The 23,416-nt window shown below is 39.6% G+C and overlaps 1 protein-coding gene across 1 annotated transcript in view; it reads right to left on the reverse strand.

Moving 5' to 3' along the window:
- Window positions 1-8,258, reverse strand: part of LOC311093136 (fibrocystin-L-like) — a gene marked incomplete at its 5' end in the record, with an annotated part of 68,731 nt that extends 60,473 nt beyond the window's left edge. Inside the window, 24 exons of the mRNA XM_084130287.1 lie at window positions 171-306; window positions 1,175-1,341; window positions 1,437-1,597; window positions 1,723-1,844; window positions 1,961-2,119; window positions 2,315-2,425; window positions 2,545-2,699; window positions 2,885-3,028; window positions 3,159-3,294; window positions 3,482-3,641; window positions 3,784-3,875; window positions 4,475-4,740; window positions 5,310-5,399; window positions 5,523-5,633; window positions 5,728-5,798; window positions 5,896-5,938; window positions 6,028-6,101; window positions 6,178-6,231; window positions 6,344-6,437; window positions 6,531-6,588; window positions 6,686-6,809; window positions 7,686-7,830; window positions 7,972-8,049; window positions 8,192-8,258. Of these exons, the coding sequence (XP_083986413.1) occupies window positions 171-306; window positions 1,175-1,341; window positions 1,437-1,597; window positions 1,723-1,844; window positions 1,961-2,119; window positions 2,315-2,425; window positions 2,545-2,699; window positions 2,885-3,028; window positions 3,159-3,294; window positions 3,482-3,641; window positions 3,784-3,875; window positions 4,475-4,740; window positions 5,310-5,399; window positions 5,523-5,633; window positions 5,728-5,798; window positions 5,896-5,938; window positions 6,028-6,101; window positions 6,178-6,231; window positions 6,344-6,437; window positions 6,531-6,588; window positions 6,686-6,809; window positions 7,686-7,830; window positions 7,972-8,049; window positions 8,192-8,258 (2,818 nt within the window). The remainder of the gene's footprint in view (window positions 1-170; window positions 307-1,174; window positions 1,342-1,436; window positions 1,598-1,722; window positions 1,845-1,960; window positions 2,120-2,314; window positions 2,426-2,544; window positions 2,700-2,884; window positions 3,029-3,158; window positions 3,295-3,481; window positions 3,642-3,783; window positions 3,876-4,474; window positions 4,741-5,309; window positions 5,400-5,522; window positions 5,634-5,727; window positions 5,799-5,895; window positions 5,939-6,027; window positions 6,102-6,177; window positions 6,232-6,343; window positions 6,438-6,530; window positions 6,589-6,685; window positions 6,810-7,685; window positions 7,831-7,971; window positions 8,050-8,191) is intronic.
- Window positions 8,259-23,416: the final 15,158 nt, after the last annotated feature.

Consider the following 23,416-nt stretch of genomic DNA (forward strand, 5'->3'; position numbering starts at 1 on the left):
CTAACAAAAGATGTCAAGTTTGCTATTCTAATAAATACATTTTGGGACTGAAACATGATTAGCAGTATCCGACATCAAGAATCTGCTGTGAAACATTCCATGTACTAAATTATTCAGTTATTTCCAGCAGCTACACAACAAAGTAAAAGATAAAATGGCAACATGCTTACCTTCAACACGCCGGGCTAAGAACTCAACGTCAAAGGTTCCTGTAAGAGGGGGGCTGGCTTTCTGAGGGCGCATAATAGTGACAGTGGCATTCCCTTGGCTTTGAATCAGTAGGTCTCCTGTGCTGTTTGGCATCTTCTGTTGGACATAAATGAAGACTGAAGATTGAGAACATGGAAGGCGAACATGGGATAATTCACCTCCAAGCCCATAAGACTTTCGTTCATTTTTGGAATACAAAGACATTTTAATGAAATCTGAGAGATTTATGTCCCTCCACTGAAAGTCTGTTCATCCAAAATTCAATCAAGTGATTTAATCCAAATCTTCTGAAGAGACATGATTGCTTTATATGAACAGATTTAATTTATGCTTTTATTAACACAAATCATTAACCAGCAAACATACATAGAGTTTAATCGTACTTGCTTGACGCACGAGAACCTCATTGTTTCTTGCAGAAGCTCAAACGTGCTGAGTGCCACACAAGAATGAACTTGAGCTATTATTTACCAAATTACAATGCTGTAAACATTGTTCGCTGATCAATGTTTAAATGTGATTAAAAATAATTTAAATTCATCATATAAAGCAAACGTGTCTCTTCAGAAGACTTGGATTAAACCACTTGATTCATTTGGATTGTTTTAATGATCTCTTTATGAATGTTTTGAAGCATCAGAATGTTGGGTGAATAGACTTTAAGTGGAGGGACAGAAATCTCTCAGATTTCATTAAAAATATATTCATTTGTGCTCTGAAGATGAGCAAAAGTCTTACGGGGTTGAAACAACACAAGGGTGAGTAATTGATGACAGAATTTCGTTTTTGTGTGAACTATCCCTTTAACTATGCAGTTATGTGCACACAATCTGCAGGAAACAATTCAGAGATATAGCAATGAACTCAAATGTTAAAGACATATGACATGCAAATATTCTGTCATCTGTCACATCAGAGAAATCTGGAAGTTCCAGCACTTCCCTTCCATTTTACTCTAACTTACCTTCAGAAAGCCTATTTCAAACAGTGGGACACCAAAACCACAGTTGTAAGGTGTCGCGGTGATCTCATAGCTGACTTGTGAAGCATTTGCTTGTTTGCTCACAATTATGTTTGAAAAGAAAAGTCCTGAACTGGCCAGAGCAGGAGGCCTTCTCCTGTGGATTATAACTGAAGTGGAGAGAGATAATAGAACATTACATTTTAAAAGACCACTTTAAAATAAAATAAAATGTCAAATTTGTTTTAAACTTATTCCTATTCACCATTAGAATCCAAAGCAGTCATTGCACGTCCAATGTGAACAGCATCTATGAAGTAAACAGAGTTTGCCACTCCATACACACTGAACTGAAGAAGATTGTAGTTGGAGCCTATGTAGTCTGTCTGTATGGAGCTCAGGAGATCCACACACTTGTAGTTCCACCTGAGAATGACAACATCAATGTTATCCTCACATGAATTGATTTTGTTATTACATTTTTGCGATAAAGACAAATAATCTAAAGGAAAGACATCAGGTTACTATTATGTTCAGTAGATTAAACTTACTCATCCGTTGAGTCAAACTGCACAGAGATGCGTATGTTCTCTTCCCGGTAAGTATTTGCAGTCATGTAACTGAATATTATTCCCAGTTCATTCACCAGACGCCCTTTGTAGGCCAAACAGAGCTACAAAGAAAAAATATATATACATATATAAATATATATATATATTCATCTTTATTTCCATGCTGAGAAAAATCCATTAGTAAGGATGAGATACGGAGGTGTTTAGTGGAGCTTACAGTGTTGTATGTTTGTAGCAGTATTGGGCTGTAGATTGCTCCGGATGCTGTAATGTCATTGACATTGAAGAGAATCTCTGGATTCTTCAGAGACCAGCGGCCACAGAAAGCCTCCGAATCAGTGACCCGGACCCCTCTGCGGCTTAGATCACCTGAAAACTGTTTGATAAGGAGAAAGCTCTAAAAGCTGGACAAAAAGGTGAAGTTTTCAACAAGATAACTGATGTCTATAATGTAATACTTAATTTCACTCATTATTTGCAAAGCAAACTTGACTTGATTTGAAGTAAGTAGGCATGTCCTCTGCATGTAGAACATACAGTACTTGATCATCTGCTTTGCAGCCTTGCTTACCCCTGTGGTGGTGGTCTCATAATCTCTGAAAAATTTCACATTAGTGTTCTCCATGGTTGGAATCTCTGCTGGACATTTAGCGGTGATCATCATATCTAGTGCTGAACGCACCTTTAATAAAAAATAAAAGTAATATTTCAAGAGAGTATTCAAAATGTTTGTACACAGTACTGTAATGGCTATCATGTTATTCTATGGTAAATATTAAGAAATATAAAACAAACAAAAACCTCCGCTGCAGAAGCATTGAAAGGCAGAGGGAGGGACGGAACTCCATCCCACAGTAGTGTGAACGTCTCCATGCTGGCCTGGCCTTTCACGTCCTCAGTAACTGTGATGTTAGTATCTGAGCCCATGATCAAGTAGTCAAGATCCTTAAAGTCACCTGAGATAATTCCAAGATAAAAAAAAACAAAAAACATATTGCAAAATACTCTTAAATGTAGTGGTATACAACATAAATGGTAACATAAAACATCCTGATAACAAAAATAAGAATCAACGTTATAATTAAAATATACATGAAAAATATGTAATCAAATGTGGTAAAAAAAACATTTTTAAGTTCACCTCTGGTAGAGTTGAATGTCACATTGTACAGCGACTCATTGTCCAGTTCTTGCTTTGTGACTGTAACGCTGTCTGGTTTAATTGTCCACAAATCATTCAGAGCGTTCTGCAACTCCATTGCTGATGCACTTATTGGGATCGGCCCTAAAACATGCAAGCAACTCCAGTGAACATTACAAACATGCAAACAAAAAGACGTCTCTAGAGGTAATGCAAAAGCGTGAATGCAAAAATTAGGAGAATTTATTGTATAGTACTGTGTGAACTAATGCACCTGTTTTAAGATCTCCATATGCCAGGAAGTAGTATGTGTTTTCACAGTTGCTCAGAGAGAAACAATCACTGCTGATTCTCAGAGTCTGGACCTCGTTGATGGGGGTTATTGGCATCCACCCCATGAAACAAACCACCTAAAACAACAAAACATTTTTTTAAAAATGCACATTGCAGGTAGAGGAGATCATATCTGAGACTTGAGTTTCTGCAGGTGCAGTGCAGGAAATGAATTCCTAAGGAATTCCTTCTTTCTATCTTAGATAATATCTTATTTAGATAATCTTTGAACTTTCCCTGAAGTGCATCTGTGAGCTCACTTACCTGTTTTTCAGGTACTATATCATAGTATGCGTTAATCTGTTGTTTCTCATTAACAGCTTCAATTGTCTGCTGGGCAGTGAAAGGGCTGATCTCTTTGAAAAAGGCCACATCCACTGATGCTAAGTATCCATACTCCTGCACTAGAATCTCTATGTAGTACCTGTAGCACATTGAAAGATGTTTCATATTGGCTTTACTGTATTCAATATAGTCAATAATAACAATAATAATGCCAAAAAGACTAATAGAGAGCAAACATTTATGACTTTTTATTTTTTTTATTTTACTTGAAAACCACTTACGGTTTTCCCTTCTCTAAGCGCATGACGTCTGACCTCTGAGTGCTAAAGCTGAAGAACATGCCTGTATAGTAAGGCTGTGATGCAATCTTAACCTGAAATAAAACAAAATGATTACATTTAAATTAAATTAAAATATGCTTGTAAGTTACTAGCCTCTACATAGCCTGTGTGTCAGTGTATTGCAAGCACTTAGCACACTTTGTAATCCTTTTTTTAAATTATGTATCATTCGAAATCTGAAACACCTTTTTTGAAATTGGACATCATTACCATGGAAATGGTACTTTAAACCTTTTAGCTGGCTTAATTTTCGTGATATCAACTTCAAATTTGGTAAACAACTTGGTTAAACACATGGCTTCAGTTTTTCTAGCAATTTTAGAGTCCAAATTATTTTGTAAAATATTTTGTGTAAAATAAAAAACGTTTAGTTCAGTACATTTGCTTTACAACTATATTTAAACTTTTAACTTTTTTACACTTTAATTTTTCTGATGCTGCTTTCACTTCTGCAATAATCTGCTAAGTGCCTTTCTTTAAAATAGATCCACCTTAGGTCTGTATTCCAAAGCATTCATACATTATAACCATTTAAGTTCAGATAAATGCTCAAAAAGGCAGTTAACAGGATAATTGCTAGCACTGATAATACTAAAATTATGAAATTATGATTTTATTATCATTCAGGTACCTTATCCTGGGGAAGACCTGTCTTGCTGAAATATAGCTGGCATCGGTCGTCTGCTTTGATTCGGAAATAGTAGTTGTCGGTCTCCGTTGGAACAAAGAAACCACTCAATCGTGCCACAAAGTTATCAATTTGATTGGGCCAAACATAGGACAGCGAATCCACCCACTGGACAGAGTATCCAGGCCTACTGGAATTATAATTCAGGACGTCCTCAAGAAGGTTCGGAGAAGATCTGTTCCACATCTCCATTTTAAAACCTCTGCCACCTACAAACATGATCATTTAATCATCATTCAATACAATCAAGACAGTACTGTAATAGGAATGTGCATTTTACATGTGTAATTAATTTCATAAATAGTAGGAGAGACCTCAGCATTTTGTACATTTTTACTTCAATGGATATTTTTCAGGGTAGGTTTCAATGTCAATTTCTGTATGAACACATACCTTAAAGTCATGGCTATTAGTATTGAACATGTCCACCATTATTAACCAGGGAAAAATATTCTGTACTATAAATTAAATTAAATTAAATTAAAGTTAATCAAAGAGACGAATACAAAGGAATTATTAAAATTCCAGTTTCCTTGCTGTCAGTTATGTGATGGCCTCTGATATACAATGTCCTGTTGAAAACAGTCAGTTACGTGACAAAAGAGAATCATGGTCTTGCTTGAGATAATGTGTTATGCTTCAACAGTGTCGAGGTCAAATGTTCTCGTGTGTGGAGCTCAGAATTCCACTGTCGTGCCAACTAGATCTTGTCTATGGAAAAGATTTTTTAAAAATATTACGTCATCATAATAGATCTGACTTTGGATAAGATCCTCACCAGGAAACACTGTCATATTGGTTCTTTCATAATCAGGTGTTATGCAGACAATCCTCTCATTTGATACACTCTGAATCTGACACTCGCGACCTAAGGAAAAAAATTATAATAAAAAAATATAATATATTTCAGTATTTATATCATCAGTATTTATATATAAATACTGTATATATATATTTATATATATAAATATATTGATTTTCAAAGGGTTACCTCCTACTAACACCATGGCTGGCTGGTCAGTCTCATCAAAGTAATGTCCTTGAATGGTCAGTAATGTGCCGCCCAATATGCTGCCCTCAGAGGGAGAAACTCCTGTCACCTCTGAAAGAGAACAGGCCATGTTTTTTTTACAAATCTGATTTTGTGCAGGCAATTCCATGCTGTATTATTTAAGAAGAATAAATGTTATCCACACCTGCGTATGTCTGGAACATGGCAAGCTTGTTCAGTGCTGAGATGCTGAAAACCCCAAAGTCTGGCAAACTCCTAAAAAAAGAAAATATGTGTTTTGTCTACTTTTCTATTAACAGCATGCAGAGAATTTGATGTAAAGTTTAGTAAAGTAAAATCAAACTTCTCTGACCTCCCAAATTGACCGTCGATAATGTAACTGAGGTTGTGATGACCTGAAAACCAAAGACAATGACATTTAATCTGACAAAAATCTATAGTGAATGAATAATTATTGAATGTTTTAATAATAACGTGTCCTCACCAACATACGTTCCAGTCATTTTGCAGCTCATAGATCCCCATTGACTGCCCTCATAATCCAAAAAGAGGCCATACCTGAAAAAATTTATGTGTATTTATGGAGGGTGCATTCACATTTAATGTTTACATTTATTAGTAACTTAATACTTACTTTTCATCTGAATTAGGCTTTAGAAGTTCACAAGGCATGCCTCCCATGTACGCTCTGTTCAAAGAAAACACATTAAAACAGTTTCAGACACACATTATGTCAAGGCAGAATATTTTTAACATTCATACAGTTATATTTCTCCATTGTGAATTAAATATTTCCAGACCTTAAAAATCTTGCATCCAGGCCATTTGAGCTTTTGTCCGTGTTGCTTCCGTACACATCAGTATAGATTCTTCCCCGCAGTGTCACCACAGTCCCTAAAGTTCATTCAGTTTCATTTTTTTTTTTTTTTGTGAACGTTTTTACAAACCAAAAGCAGCAGAGTAATGACAAAAACTATCAAAACCTACCTGGGGGACCAGAGAGTGGACTGATACTTTGAATGCTAGGTGTATAGTATGTTCGGCTCTGTGAAAGCAGTGCATGTTTTTATAAATATATTGTAATATTTTAAGATATGAGTATATGTATTAGTAAGCAATACAACGAAGTCCATCTCACTTACATGGAACATGCACCACCAGTAATACCACCAGTAATACCACTGATATCCATAACAAATGTTACTGGGAGGAATTGGCACGCCATCCACACTGACCCGAAACTCATAGTCATCTTCTGGCAGAGCTCTGAATATAATGCAATATAAAGCTTATTTAGAGAAAGGTAAGCCATCATTATTTTACATAACATTGTGCAGTACAGCCATCTCAAAGAATTAAAATGTGCATATCTTCTTCATTTACACACAAATATGACAGACCAAAGTCTGCAATAATAAACATGTTATACAATCAAATGCAAAAGGAATTTAAAAATGTTTTTATATTTCTTATAATACATAAAATAATAGTATCATTTAGAATAACATTAGAGGAAAGTTCATTAGAGTAGAGAAAATATTCATTTCAATTTGCATTAATAAGATTTGGGAGCTGAAGGAGAGGGGAACATTTTCAGGAGAAAAAACATAATAATTTTGATCCGTTTCTCATAAATAGCTTTTGAATTCAAAAGACGTGGAATATAGCACACAAGTCATATGGAATGGCCTTATTGTCATTTTATTGATTGGATATTCCTTAAAAAAAGTGTGTTTTTGTGTTCCACAGAAGAAAACAAGTCACATACAACATGAGGGTGCAAATTTCTCCTACAGGACAAGTAAATGTCTCCAGCAAAGTTGACGGGGGGAAGTTGATTTAAAAAAACAAACAAACATTTATTTAAGTTATTTTTTTTAAAAATGTTGCAGAACTATGCAGACAATGAAAATGAAGTCAGTATATAGGCCAGTTTTATTTAATTCCACTGATTTTATTAATTTCACCTCAGTTTAAGGAATTAGTCAAAGTTTACATTCCTTCCTTCAAAAATACGCCTGATCCCATTCATACTATTTTACTATGTAAAAAATATATAATATTAGTAATATGAATTATTATTAGCACCATTCAATACAATGCAATGACTACAATCAAGATAAAGCTATCAAGATTGCTTACCTTGTATAACAGATGATCTGTTTGGAGTGACTGGAGTCTTTCTCGACATCACAGGGAACAGATCTGGTTCGGGACACCAGCGTCACACTGTTGCCGAAGTTTGGGTCATTGGCATTGAGATTGAACTGATTGGCTTGAGCAAAACCTGAAAACATCACCAACGCTATTAGAGATTTTTTAAAGCACTTAAACTATAATAGAGCCAAAAGATGCTAAATCAGAAACGAATGTTGGGATTCATTGGAAAGCATTGGTGATTTTTATTTTATTTTTTTATTTTATATACCTTGGCCCTCTATGGTGAGTTTCGTTCCGCCATTGACGCCTCCGAAATATGGGGTCACTTTGTTGACACGTTGCGCTCCTGTCAGGACGGACTTAATAGGTTAGTCACTAAAATCTTTTCATTTTAATGTATGTCCGTAATGCTTTTGTGATGACGAAAATTATCTTAAATTACGCAAAACGTTCAGATTGAAAAAGTGGAAGATAAATCCAGCGCGTACCTGCGGAACTCCACAGTAAAATACAAATTGTGAGCGGCAGGTGAAGCTCCCGTCGCACGTGCCTCATCCTGACAGACTCGCGCGCTTCAAAACAAAGCGCCTGCAGTTACTGTATCCCTTCTGCAAAAACAATATACACATACCATTTGTATTTCTATTACAAAATAAATTTTAACATAAAAATGGTAACAGCCTTTACTTCTATATATATACATACATACATAGAAGTAAAGGCTATACTTAAAAATAAAAACAGACAGAAATTGTAAAAAAAATGCTATAGGCTACATGATTATTGTTGAAATATTAGATCAAAAGTAATCGATATGCAAAGATAGTTTATGTATGGTGTAATTTATGTATTTTTTATGTAATGATATATTTTTTCATATATATACATTATATGTCATATATGATGTCATATATATATATATATATATACATACCTATACATTGTCATTTATATATATATATATAGAGAGAGAGAGAGAGAGAGAGAGAGAGAGAGAGAGAGAATTATAGAAAAGTGGAAAAAAAATTCAAACTTCACACTGACCATAATTAAGACTCACATACCTGTTATTAAAGCACTCTTAGGGAAATCCAAACACCAGTGGCTCACTTTTGAAGAAGAGCTCACTCTTTTTATACTACATGCCCACAGGGTGGCAAGAGGAGATTGGCTGTTAAAGCACCATGGTAAATCCAAACACCAGTGGCTGATTTGTTAAAGGTGTTGACGTAATTTTCAATAAAATGAATGGCTGACTCTTACATCTATAGTTCCCCCTCATTAGACGTCCAGAACGAGTGTAATTTGGGCCTAATGGATGGAGCTAGAATATCTAACCACACCCTAACCCTACCCACAACTCTATCTCTCGACCCCATTAGATGTCCAGAGAGATGGAGCTGGACGTCATTGACTCTGCAGTGAGCACCACTTGACTTACAGGGAGGGACATATCAAACAGCTCCACCTCTTTTTTAAAACAGCCAATGGCGTTTAGTTTATATCACAGCTCGGCCAGAGCCATTGAGCTCAGTAAAGCAGCAGTTTCCTCCTAATCTCTAACCGTTTCTCCTTCTAATCTCCCCATCGCTTTAAAATACAGATAGGTCCGATAAGTTTTCTGGTATGCGCCGACTTGCGCATATAATCCACTCTGTGCTATCATGAGCAATCACTAACATGAAACCAGACTGTATTCGCCCCAATGGAAAGCATATTTACACTGCCTGAACCATTCCCTATCCCCTATATAGTGCACTATGTGCCATTCCTGGATGCTTTAGATTATAGAGAGCATTTGATTGGACAGAAAATCTGATGAGAATCTGAAGTGCAGAGTGATGTCATCAAAATCAGTTACTGAGTCCCAATTCAGGGGCTGCATCCTTCGAAGGGCGCATTTGAAGGCCGATTGCGTCACTGTGGTGCGAGGTAGACCGGTTTTATTTAATAGCTCAAGATCTAAAATAAATTTAACTTTTTATTTAATAGCTCAAGATCTAAAATAAATTAAACTTGTATGTTGGTTCAATTCAATTAATTATCTTTTTTAATGTAAATGAGCTTAAATGTTAAGTCAACACAACTTGCAATTACTTGGTAGATCTATTGGCGTTAGATATTTCAACTTAAAGAATGCTGAGTGAACTCATGTATTTATGTACATATTAAAAAGGTTTTCTTGTTAGTTTTACGTTAAATTGTTTCAATTTGGATTTACTTAAAAAGTGTGATGCAAAATATGGTACATGTATTTTTTTATTTAATTTAATTAACAACAAAAAGTAACAAATGGTTCATGTATTTTTTCTAATTTAACTTAATTTTAATTTATTATTTAATTAAATAAGTTTGTGAGTTGTCATCATCTATTTTGGAATGATTATGTATTCTAAAAATAAACTTGTTCTGTCCATCAGCATCATTTTGGTATATCAGTTTACTATGAGTTTAAAAGACTGCGAGCACCAACGACACATCCAGATTGTAACTGCTAGTTGTTTGTATAGTTCTTAAGACACAGTCTTAACATAATGGATGTTTATGCAACTGGCCCCAGACCACTACTCTACAGGTTTATGGAAGTTCAAGTCCATTTACTAATATTGTATAACCATATATTCTGCCATATAAGCAATATAAAACCATAAAATAATTAGACCACCATTTACTTTTATTATTATTATAATTATTATTATTATTATTACATTGAATTTATTGCAACACTTTAATATTATATATATATATATTTTTAAATACATTTAGTGTTGTTATGACCTTTTTATGCTTAATGGAATAAACAGAGCTGCAGACATTTGGCCATTGTATTTGTCATTGTTTAATTATTTCATAAGACAGACTCACTCAAGGTTGGTCTCATTTTAAAGACAATCATCAGATTACTGCTGAAAGCACTTCAAAAATGAGTATTAAAGAGTTATAGAAGTTTACTTTAAAGCAAATGAATGTACTAAAAAAATGTATTGTATACAAATATATACGGTATATTGCCAATGGTTTTGGGAAGTCTGCCTTTACATGCACATGAACTTTAATGACATCCCATTCCTCATCCGTAGGTTTTAATATGTAGTTGGCCCACCCTTTGCAGCTATAACAGCTTCAACTCTTCGGGGAAGGCTTTCCACAAGGTTCAGGAGTGTGTTTATGGGATTTTTTTATCATTCTTCTAGAAGCGCATTTGTGAGGTCAGGCACTGATGTTGGACGAGAAGGCCTGGTTCGCAGTCTCCGCTCTGATTCATCCCAAAGGTCTTATATCGGGTTGAGGTCAGGACTCTGTGCAGGCCAGTCGAGTTCCTCCACACCAAACTCGCTCATCCATGACTTTATGGACCTTGCTTTGTGCACAAAGTTGGGAGCATGAAATTGTCCAAAATGTAATGTTATGCTGAAGCATTAAGAGTTCCTTTCACTGGAACTAAGGGGCCAAGCCCAACCCCTGAAAAACAACCCCACACCATAATCCCTCCTCCAACAAACTTTACACTTGGCACAATGCAGTCAGGCAAGTACCGTTTTCCTGGCAACCGCCAAACCCAGACTCATCCATCAGATTGCCAGTCAGAGAAGCGTGATTCGTCACTCCAGAGAACACGTCTCCACTGCTCTACAGTCCAGTGGTGGCGTGCTTTACACCACTGCATCCAACGCTTTGCATTGTACTTGGTAGATGTAAGGCTTGGATGCAGCTGCTCGGCCATGGAAACCCATTCCATGAAGCTCTCTATGCACTGTTCTTGAGCTAATCTGAAGGCCACATGAAGTTTGGAGGTCTGTAGCTATTGAGTCTACAGAAAGTTGATAGCACAAACATTGAAGTTCCTATGAGATCTTGTTTAAATGTAATACCAAAAATAGCCACTGGGTGACACCCACATTCCATAGAATTTGTTTAATGCAATACCCTGTAACAAATTATTACATTTACTAGAAGCCATCTACTGGAGTAACTAGCAACATGCTTAATACACTGACATGTGGGAATGTCACTGCATTAGATAACAAGCTACCAAAACGAGTCACATGCCTTCATTAGTCTTTTATATCATATATAATTATTGTTTTCATTTGTTGTTTTCAATTGTTTTTAAATATTATCACCAACAATTATTAACAATAAATGGTTCCATTCAGCAAAAATAAATAAATAAATAAATAAATTGTTGACTAGGATATAAGAAAAATAAATATATATTATACCATATTTATAACATATTTTTATATATTTTAAAAGCACCTGTGCAATACATATTTATGTGTATATATTAAGCACTTATAATATAATATAGGGATTATATAATATAATATTTGCATTATCTCACTATTCTGAAAGATTTCGGTACTGTAAAACATGTTTTGTTTTTAAAATATAAATTTTCACTATTCTATTTTATTGATGAGACTGAACGGGAATCATTAATACAGTTTTGAGACGCTCAAAGCCGCTGTGTGTGTGTGTGTGTTTGTCTGTAGTGTGGTAGATTTTTCCCCTATGCACCTGACTTAGGTTTATCTGGGCGTCTCCAGTCGACACCCAAGCGTCTACTACAGTCGACACTTGCAAAATTATACTCAGGTTGTATAATCTGACACCTAAGAGTAGCTATTCTGACAGCATATAAATGCCTAAGAATTATAGTTAACTGACTGCAATATAACCCCACCTAAGAGTCTCACACTGAGTTGAACGACGTCTTGTTCCTTTTTTAACACTATCACTTGGGAATAAAGTCTCTAGTGTTCCACCAACCTGCTGCACAGCAATAACTAAACACACTCCAGACAATGCCTTCGAATATGCTTTAATCACGGCTGGAGGATCTCAAACCAATTTCAGAGAGAATCCCACCAGCAAAAAGAATACAACAGTTTTTATAGAATAGGAGCATGGCAAAGGTGACATTATACATTACATCATTTTCCTACAATACGATTGGTTCTTCAAATGCAAATCCTTCTGGTACTAGGTAGAAGCAAAATCTGGTTTCTTGATTTACTTCACTTTGTTACTCAAAGTCATGAGTTTATAAATTTAGATATCTGTCTAGTTTAATTTCCCCTTTTGTTATATTCAGACATAATTCACTATCACACACAAACACACACACACTTACACACACACACACGGGTTTGGGAAACAATTAGGATTCAAAAGAATATGAATGTTATTCCTGCAAGAAAACTAAATGTTAATTAAATGTTAATAGATTAATTAAAAAAATCCATCACAGTAGCACCTAGAGGGTGTAACGATTGAGACAATCAGACACATAACTATTTGTTACATTTAACAAATAAGCTTTAAAGCCCACTCTTAGGAATGAAATATTGCCCCAAAACAGGCAAGAGAGCAGAAAAGGCCTCAGTCGCCAGGGCAACCATCAAATTAGATGGTTTTATTGCTCTGAAAAATGTGGTCATGTGATAAGACAGAGGCCATAGGAAAGATAGAAACAGACCTGAGCACAGGGACTGAGTTTTTTGCATGGAAGTCTGAGGCGAAGGTCTCGGGTGGATAGTGTGGTAGATTTTTCCCTAAACCTAACTATCTGGGTCTCGTCTACAAATCGATGTCCCCGAACGTCTACTGTCGACGTTTAGTCTATCTGGGTTTCGTCTACAAATCGACGTCCCCTGGGTCTCGTCTACAAATCGTCGTCCCCGTCCAATAATAGTTACCTGACTAACTTGTTCCCCTAAACTAGCTTACTTCCTGCGCAGGAATAATCGACAAACAGACTTCAGCAAATGTCCTTTAAATGCTTTAATCACGGCCAGGAGATCTTCATGAGCATTTCTCAGGGAATCTCTCCAAAGAAGCAAGGCCGGAGTATCTCAGACAAATTCCATTGAGAATCCCACCAGCAAACACGGATACAACAGTTTTTATAGAATCGAGACAACAAATAAGATTATAGTGACTAACATGTCACCTTTAATATGATTGGTTCAATTGGTTCAAAAGCCCCAACCTTTTCCCTCACTGTCACTGTCCTGCAAGCAAACTCTGTTTTTGTGATTACTTATCACAAGGTTTGAGAACTAGTCATCTGTCTAGTTTCACTTCCCCTAATTTTTTATTTATACACACACACACTCAAAGTCATAAGTTTTCCCCAAAGAGTTTGGAAACATTTAAAAGCATATGAATGTCATTCCTGCAAGAAAAACAAATGTTAGTTGATTAGTTAAAGTTGATTAATTAAAAAATCCATCACAATAGCTAGACCCATTGACCTGGAGTACATTCAAGATTTGAGCGACTGTGGCGATCGGCCTGCAACTTTTGTCTCCTGACAGCATGTAGCAAGTGGGTGTGAGCCTGATTCTAGATGTCCTCGCTTCTCTGGAGCCAATCGTTGACAGAGGGTACATCGGTAGGTTCCCTTGACCATGGAAATAGAGGAGGTTTTTTTCATTACACATTGAAAAAGAGTTAGTCCGGTGGAGGGCTTTTGAATTGAGTTCTGTGCATACTCTGCCCACATGAGGTATGGACTCCAATCTGTTTGATTCTGATGACAATAGAATCTGAGGAACCGGGTGATTTCCTGATTGAGACATTTTGTTTGACCATTAGATTGAGGGTGATATCCTGAAGTGAGGCTAATGTTGATATTGAGTTTTTGGAAGAATGCTGACCATCCTCTAGATGTGAATTGGGAGCCTCGATCCGACACGATGTCCTCAGGGAGGCCATAGAAGCGAAACACAAAGTTGCACATGAGTTCAGCTGTCTCAAATGCTGTGGGCAGCTTGGGAAGTGGAATTAAACGATAGGCCTAGGAGAAGCAATCTATGACAGTGAGTATTGTGGTATTATCATTGGATTTGGGGAGATCAGTAATAAAGTCTATAGCAAGATGGGACCATGGTCGTGAGGAACTGGCGATGGATGCAGTAAGCCGGATGGTAATTGTCTGGGATGCTTGTTTGTGTTACAGTTGATGCATTCAGTAAATACATTTTACTGTATTTACTGTGGGGGGGGGGGGGGGGGGGGGGGGGGGGGGGGGGGGGGGGGGGGGTTCTTTGAACCGGGACGATAGGTAACGGTGAAAATCAAATCGTGTAAAGAAGAGAGCCCACCTGGCCTGTCTGGGATTCAGTCTTTTGGCAGATTGCAAATATTCGCTGTGAGAGGATGGCCCCAATGCCCGTATTTGAAGCATCCACCTCAACTATGAACAGGAGTTCCGGATCAGGGTGATGGAGGATGGGAGCAGATGTGAAACGTGACTTAAGTTCTACGAAAGCCTCCTGAGCTGCAGTTGACCATGGTAGATGGGATGAATTTCTCTTAGTCATAGAGGTTAAGGGAGAAGCCACCGAACTGAAATTTCTGATAAAGCGTCGGTAGAATTTAGCAAATCCCAAGAATCTTTGTAATTAATTTAAGGTTGCCAGTGGTGGCCAGTCTAGAACAGCTTTGACTTTCTTCTCGTCCATAGCGACTCCCTCCTGACTGATGATGTAGCCCAAAAATGACGAGGTAGTCTGGTGAAATTTGCACTTCTCTGCTTTGGCATATAACTGGTGATCAATGAGTCGTTGTAATACTGTCCTTAAGTGTTGCACGTGTTCCTCATAGGTGTTGGAATAGATGAGAATGTCATTGATGTAAAAGATCACCCAACGGTCAAGCATGTCCCGAAAGACGTCATTGATGAAGGATTGAAATACGGAAAGACTGTTGGAAAGCCCGAAGGGCGTATCCAAATATTCATAGTACTCAGTGCTGGTAGAAAAGGCTGTTTTCCATTCATCACCCTCCCTGATGTGAATGAGATTATAGGCGCTGTGGAGTTCTAGTTTGGAAAAGTATCTGGCATTGCGAAGTTGTCCTAGGGCAGCTGGTACCAGAGGCAATGGATATCGAAACTTGACGGTGATGTCATTGAGACTCCAGTAGTCGATACAAGGGCATAGACTTTTTTTTAACGAAGAAGCCAGAGGCTGCAGGTGACATATATTCTCTGATGAACTCCTTTGAAAGTTTCTCCTCGATGTAGTTCCTCATGGTTTCGGATTTGGGTTGTAAAAGGGGAAAAATTCGACCCTTAGGTGGTGCTCGCCTGGTTGAGGCTTTCTCCTAGTTCAATGGAGAATTTACTTGAGCGGTGGAATGCCCTGGTCTTGCTAAAAGCCTCGACGAGGTCGGAGTATTCAATGGGAAGAGTAGGAAGAAGAGCAGGTTCGTCCTTTAGCGTAACGGTCTGAACGGAGTGTGAAGAGCTGCCAGTTAAACAATTGTAGCGATATGACGAGTCCCATTTGATGATCCGACCCTCCTTCCATGAAATGAGGGGATTATGTTGGCGTAACCAGGGGAGTTCAAGAATAACCGGGTTATGAGGTGATGTGATGATGTAGAAATAAATGATCTCAGTGTGAAGAGTCTGGGTCTGTAGTTGAAGATCCATGGTGGTGTGCAGGACCCTTCCCTCACCGAGAGGCCGTCCATCTAGCACCTCCACTGCCAAATGAGAGTTGCAGCAGATTAGTGGGAGTTGTTGTTGTTGAGCAAACTCATGAGACAAAGTTCCCTAATAGTCTAATAGAGCTGATGTGGATATACTATTGCCCTCTAGTGACAGGACTACAGGTACTTTAATACAAGAACTGGAGTGATGTGCCTGAATACATGGAACTACGAGGAGGTGGTCTTGTGGGACAAGAAGCCCCCAGATGGCCCGCTTGACCGCAGTAGAGGCAGAGATGTTGACGTATGCGGCATTCTCATTCCTCAGAAGTCAGATGAGGATATCCGAGCTGCATGGGTTCAGTTTGAGAAGCAGCAGCTCTGGTCCAGCAAGTTATACAGTGGGGAGAACAAGTATTTGATACACTGCCGATTTGGCAGGTTTTCCCACTTACAAAGCATGCAGAAGTCTGTAATTTTTATCATAGGTACTCTTCAACTGTGAGTGACGGAATCTAAAACAAAAATCCAGAAAATCACATTGTATGATTTTTAAGTAATTAATTTGCATTTTATTGCATGACATAAGTATTTGATACATCAGAAAATCAGAACTTAATACTTGGTATAGAAACATTTGTTTGCAATTACAGAGATCATACATTTCCTGTAGTTCTTGACCAGGATTGCACACACTTCAGCAGGGATTCAGCATTTTGGCCCACTCCTCCATACAGACCTTCTCCAGATCCTTCAGGTTTCGGGGCTGTCGCTGGGCAATACAGACTTTCAGCTCCCTCCAAAGATTTTCTATTGGGTTCAAGTCTGGAGACTGGCTAGGCCACTCCAGGAACTTGAGATGCTTCTTACGGAGCCACTCCTTAGTTGCCCTGGCTGTGTGTTTCGGGTCGTTGTCATGCTGGAAGACCCAGCCACGACCCATCTTCAATGCTCTTACTGAGGGAAGGAGGTTGTTGGCCAAGATCTCACGATACATGGCCCCATCCATCCCCTCAATACGGTGCAGTCGTCCTGTCCCCTTTGCAGAAAAGCATCCCCAAAGAATGATGTTTCCACTTCCATGCTTCGCGGTTGGGATGGTGTTCTTGGGGTTGTACTCATCCTTCTTCTTCCTCCAAACACGGCGAGTGGAGTTTAGACCAAAAAGCTCTATTTCTGTCTCATCAGACCACATGACCTTCTCCCATTCCTCCTCTGGATCATCCAGATGGTCATTGGCAAACTTCAGACGGGCCTGGACATGTGCTGGCTTGAGCAGGGGGACCTTGCATGCGCTGCAGGATTTTAATCCATGATGGCGTAGTGTGTTACTAATGGTTTTCTTTGAGACTGTGGTCCCAGCTCTCTTCAGGTCATTGACCAGGTCCTGCCGTGTAGTTCTGGGCTGATCCCTCACCTTCCTCATGATCATTGATGCCCCACGAGGTGAGATCTTGCATGGTGACCCAGACTGAGGGAGATTGACCGTCATCTTGAACTTCTTCCATTTTCTAATAATTGCGCCAACAGTTGTTGCCTTCTCACCAAGCTGCTTGCCTATTGTCCTGTAGCCCACCCCAGCCTTGTGCAGGTCTACAATTGTATCCCTGATGTCCTTACACAGCTCTCTGGTCTTGGCCATTGTGGAGAGGTTGGAGTCTGTTTGATTGAGTGTGTGGACAGGTCTTTTATACAGGTAACGAGTTCAAACAGATGCAGTTAATACAGGTAATGAGTGGAGAACAGGAGGGCTTCTTAAAGAAAAACTAACAGGTCTGTGGGAGCCGGAATTCTTACTGGTTGGTAGGTGATCAAATACTTACAGTATGTCATGCAATAAAATGCAAATTAATTATTTAAAAATCATACAATGTGATTTTCTGGATTTTTATTTTAGATTCCGTCTCTCACAGTTGAAGTGTACTGTTACGATCCTAGGTATCTGTTTTCTGTGGGTGTTGTTTTGTATATGTGTGCAGGGATTGGCTGTCATCGTTGGAGTCTGATTGGTGGATCTACTGATTCGCTGCTTTTAAAAGGGCGGCGCTTACCAAAGATGGCGAGCTCATTCTGGCGTTGGCTTGTTGGCGTGAAGAGCTCCGGATTCCTCCTCCCGTCGGCAGATCCCAAAACCTTCAGTGTATTGTGTTCGTTTTTTTTATGATGATTTAATTTGGTTCTGTTTTAGGAGCGTAGGGGTGTCCTGCCATTTATTTTGACTTTGTTTGTGATTTGTTTATTTATAGGGAGTTAGGGAAGTTACTTTGTAATTTTGTTTATTCCCTGATTAGGTAATTTATATATGTTTGTTTATAAGTTTATTTTGTTTATTATTTTGGCCTTGGGGCACCCTGAAGCCATTGCTCCTTAATTTATCTACTCTTTCCACTTTAAATAAATTATACTTTTGTGGAACTTAGTTTTGTGTTGTTGGTGATCTGTCGGCTGGGGCTGGTTTCCTTTTAATAATAATACATTTTATTTGTAATGCACTTTACATTTCAGCGAAATCTCAAAGTGCTACAGTAACAAGAGGTTTAAAAAACAGTACAAAATATCACACAATAAATAAAAACACCACAAAATTAAAATCAAAAACATGAGAGTTAAAAGGCCTGTTTAAATAAAAATGTCTTTAGACCCTTCTTGAAAACCTCCACGGTTTGTGGAGCCCTTAGGGACTCTGGGAGGGCATTCCAGAGCCGTGGGGCGACTGCCTGAAAGGCCCTATCTCCCATGGAGGAGAGTTTAGTCCTTGGTTGGTACAGGCAGTAGGTAGAGGTAGAGGAGCGGAGGTTACGTGTGGCGGTGTGTGGAATGAGGAGTTCACTGAGGTAGGCAGGGGCAGTTCCATGTATGCACTGATGGGTGAGGAGACAGATTTTGTACTGAATTCTGTGTTGAATGGGCAACCAGTGTAGTAATTTCAGGAAAGGTGTGATATGGTCATATTTGCGCCTCCTCGTCAGGACCCGGGCAGCGCAGTTCTGAATATGCTGGAGCTTTTGCAGGCTTCTGCCAGGGATCCCGACAAGGAGGGCATTACAGTAGTCCAACCTGGAGGAGACAAAGGCATGGATCAATCTCTCAGCATCCGGTTGGGAGAGGGAAGGACAAAGTTTGGCGATATTTTTAAGGTGGAGAAAGGAGACCTTACAGAGGTGACGGATGTGGGTGTCCAATGTGAGATTTGAGTCAAGTCTGACTCCGAGGTTTGTAACAGAGGTAGACAGAGCAATGTGATGGCCAAAAATAGATATACTACTGAGGGAGGAGGACTGGGTTTGGTGAGGGGTACCAATCAAAATGGCTTCGGTTTTGCTGCTATTTAATTGAAGAAAGTTGCCAGATAACCATGCCCCATCTCCTCCAGGCAAACCTGAAATGCCGACGTCAGCGCTGAGGGGAGTGAGGAGTCCATTTTTATGTATAATTGTGTATCGTCTGCGTAACAATGGAATGAAACTTTATGTTTATGGATGATGTGACCAAGGGGTAGTACTGTAAGTAGATGGTGAAAACGGTCGGACCAAGGACGGACCCTTGTGGCACTCCACAGCTGACCGTGTGGGGTGATGATTGGGACTGTCCTAAAGCCACATACTCCAGCCTGCCTGCGAGATATGACTGGAACCAGCTTAGTGTGGTCCCTGAGAGTCCAACCACAGACTTAAGACGATGGAGCAAGATGTTGTGATCCACGGTGTCAAAGGCGGCCAACAGGTCCAGTAGGAGAAGGAGAGATGGTGAGCCCTGGTCTGCAGTGATAAGTAGGTCATTCATGACGCGTACCAGAGCTGTCTCCGTACTGTGTGCTGCTCGAAAACCAGACTGAAATTTTTCATATATGTTATGGATGTGAAGATGATTGTGAAGTTGGGCTGCAACAACTTTTTCCAGGGCTTTAGACAAAAACGGCAGGTTTGAAACGGGTCTGTAATGAGCCAGAATTTCCGGGTCAAGTGGCGGCTTTTTCAGATGTGGACGGATAACTGCAGTTTTGAGAGCTGGAGGAACCTGACCGGATGTGAGTGACTGGTTGATGATTTCTGTGATCAGTGGACTGATGGCTGTAATGTTGGATTTTAATAATGGTGTGGGGAGAGGGTCCAATGAGCATGTAGAGGTTCTCATGCACTTTATGATCCTCTCCACCTCTGTCTGAGAAATGCATGAGAAGAAAGAAAATGTTTTACATGGATTTGCAGGACTGATTTTGGAGGAAAGTGATCCTGTAGCAGAGAAGTTGGATCGAATTGAAGTAACCTTGTTTGTGAAAAAGTCCATAAACTTATTGCACTGGTCTGTACTGGTGTCAGCGTGTGCATATGTGGGAGGTTTGAGAAGAGAATTTATTGATGCGAACAACTGTCTTGAATTTCCAGTGCAGTTTGAGATTTTTTGTGAGAAATATTGAGACCTGGCTATGGTAAGTGCTTTGGAGTATGATTTTTGGTGCTCCCGGTAGGCCTGTTTGTGTACATGTAAGCCACTGGAGGTAAATTTCCGCTCCAGGGCACGGCCAGCCGTTTTCATCCTCCGGAGCTCTGTTATATACCAAGGGGCTGACCTAGAAAAGGTAACTATTTTTGTTTTGATTGGTGCATGTAACTCAAGGATATTATGAAGGCTGGAATTATAATGGTCAACAGAACCATTAACAGATGCGAACTGTGTGACCAGTGAAGCTTGCTGTATATCTTGATTGAAGAGGGTGGTGTCTATTGCTTTTAAATTTCTGAACCGGATTTGACGTTTTGTTTTATGATAGGGACTTGCAAGAGGCAATTCCAAGGAGATAACCTTGTGGTCAGACACGCCCAAGTCATAGACTTTCATGTTGGTAATGGGGGCGGCTGTTATAACTAGATCCAGAGTGTGGCCTGTTCTGTGTGTAGGTACTGTGACATGTTGTGTAAGATGTAAACAGTCCAGGAGTTCAAGGAACTCTGCAGCAGGGCGGTTTGTGGGGGAGTCAACATGAAGGTTGAAATCTCCCATAATGAGTGTATTATTGGTTCTTGCACAGAGTGATGTAAGTAGATCTTGTAGCTCAGTGATAAATCCAGGATGTGGTTTTGGGGGGCGATAGATGAGGAGTATTGTTATTATTTCATTATGAGCTCTGCATTTGAATAGAAGACACTCAAATGTAGTCAACTCTGGCAGTGGGAGAGAGGTGGCAATCAGGTCTTTGCGATGAATAACAGCAAGACCTCCGCCACAACCGGTGTTTCTAGCCTTTTCCAGGTAAGTGTATCCTGGGGGGCAGGCTTCATTTAGTGCAAGATATGACTCTGGTTTGTGCCAGGTTTCAGTGAGGCACATCATGTCTATTTGTTTTTCAAGAATATGTTCAGATATTAAACTAGTTTTATTTGTCAATGACTGGGTATTGAAAAGGTCTATTTTTAATTCTGAGATGATCTTACATTTGGGAAAAGTGCGGAGAAGGTGGAAATCCACTCCACGTTTTCCATACCTCCAGTGTTGCCCGTTCTGACGCAGCCCTTTATTGGTCCTTGTGTATGTCGTGTTCTGATGACGTAGTTGCCAGTGACGCGTTTGGTGAGCGCCGCGGAGATACAGCCGATGCGGGTCAGGTCCAGGTGAAGACGAGCCGACGGAAACCCCAGGTCCGTCAAACATGGGCACATTGGGCAGTCTGCATGCGCGTTGGAGTCGACGATGGCGGGGTCCGCACTCCACCACGCAGATGGGATGCGATGGCCCGGGATACCTCGGCAGCGGGGCCGGCGTGCGCGGTCCGCCCCAAGCACACATACCGCTCCCGGGCTCCAATGGCTCCGTCGCACTGACCGCCCCGTCCGTCCGGTCCATCCAGAGCAAAGCGCAAGCAGCCGCGTTGACAAAGCAAGATGTTAGGCACAGAGCAAACAGACGCAGTGTAGAGCGTCTGAAGTGTGTGTTTGCTGAAGCTCGTCGTCTCAAGCACTTTCCATGCACAGGCATTCACCATCATTAAAAGCGCTTGCCAAGCCCGTCCTTATAATACGGGACGTAACAAATGGGGGCTCGTCCTATCGTAACGAATTGGGACAAGTTATAGTAGCAAGTTCGTCCACTGGTATGTATCTCTCTTTTTTTCTCCTTTTGCTGGTGCAGACGTTTTATTGGCAGTTTTTTTTTTTTGAGAGTCGGGGAAAGGGTAATAGAGAAATGGAATTTAGTATTGAGGCCTTATTTCGACAAAAGCCTTCGTGTGAAGGATTAGAATTGTGTTGTAAAGCGGATTTGTATTTGATTGCTGATTATTATGAAATTTCGGTAGTAAAATCAGCTCGTAAAAAAGAAGTGCGGGACATAATTCAAGCTGCTTTGGTACAACAGGGTGTGTTAACATCAGTTCAAAATCCTGAAAGTGAGGGTGGGGAGATAGAGGAAAGCGCAAGTGATGAAGAAGAGGGTTCGAGCAGGCATCCAGTGCTTAGTTCACTTAGTGGGGTAGGTACGGAAGATTTAAAACTTGCTATCCAATTGAAACAACTGGATTTGGAAATTAAACTTCAAGAACATACTACCCAACTTTTGCGCTTTAGACAATGTGAATTGGAGACACAGGCTGGTCGACCGCTCGGTGAGTCTAAACCAATATACCTGTTGTTCGAACTAGTCGGAGTTTTCATCATGTTTCTGATTCATCGTTGCCGATGCCTTCAGCAACTTCTCCGGATTTTGATATTAGTAGACAAATCAACCTCGTGCCACCATTTCGGGAGGCCGAGGTTGATTCATATTTTGGTGTGTTTGAACGCGTTGCCGCTGCTTTGAGTTGGCCGAAAGAAGTCTGGCCTCTTTTGTTGCAATGTCGTTTAACTGGAAAAGCTCAGGAAGTCTGTTCCGCTTTGTCCCTTAACGACAGTCTAGATTATGAAAAAGTAAAAACCGCTGTGTTGAGAGCCTATGAGCTTGTCCACAAGGCGTATCGCCAAAAATTCCGTTTACATGTGAAAACTGCCAATCAAACGTTCGTTGAGTAGCTACTCAACGAACGTTTGATTGGCAGTTTTCACATATATGCGCGTTTTCACATATATGCACATTTATGCACATAACGTTTGATTGGCAGTTTTCACATATATTGGCAGTTTTCACATATATGCTACTCAATGAACGTTTGATTGGCAGTTTTCACATATATGCGCGTGAGAAGATCACACTTTTTGATAAATGTCAGGCCAGCAAGACGAGAAATTCTGAGCAGCTTCGTGAGCTCGTTTTGATTGAAGAATTCAAGAATTCGTTGA

The sequence above is a fragment of the Abramis brama genome (assembly GCF_963993115.1).
Source record: "Abramis brama genome assembly, chromosome: 12".
NCBI classification, from domain to species: Eukaryota; Metazoa; Chordata; class Actinopteri; order Cypriniformes; family Leuciscidae; genus Abramis; species Abramis brama.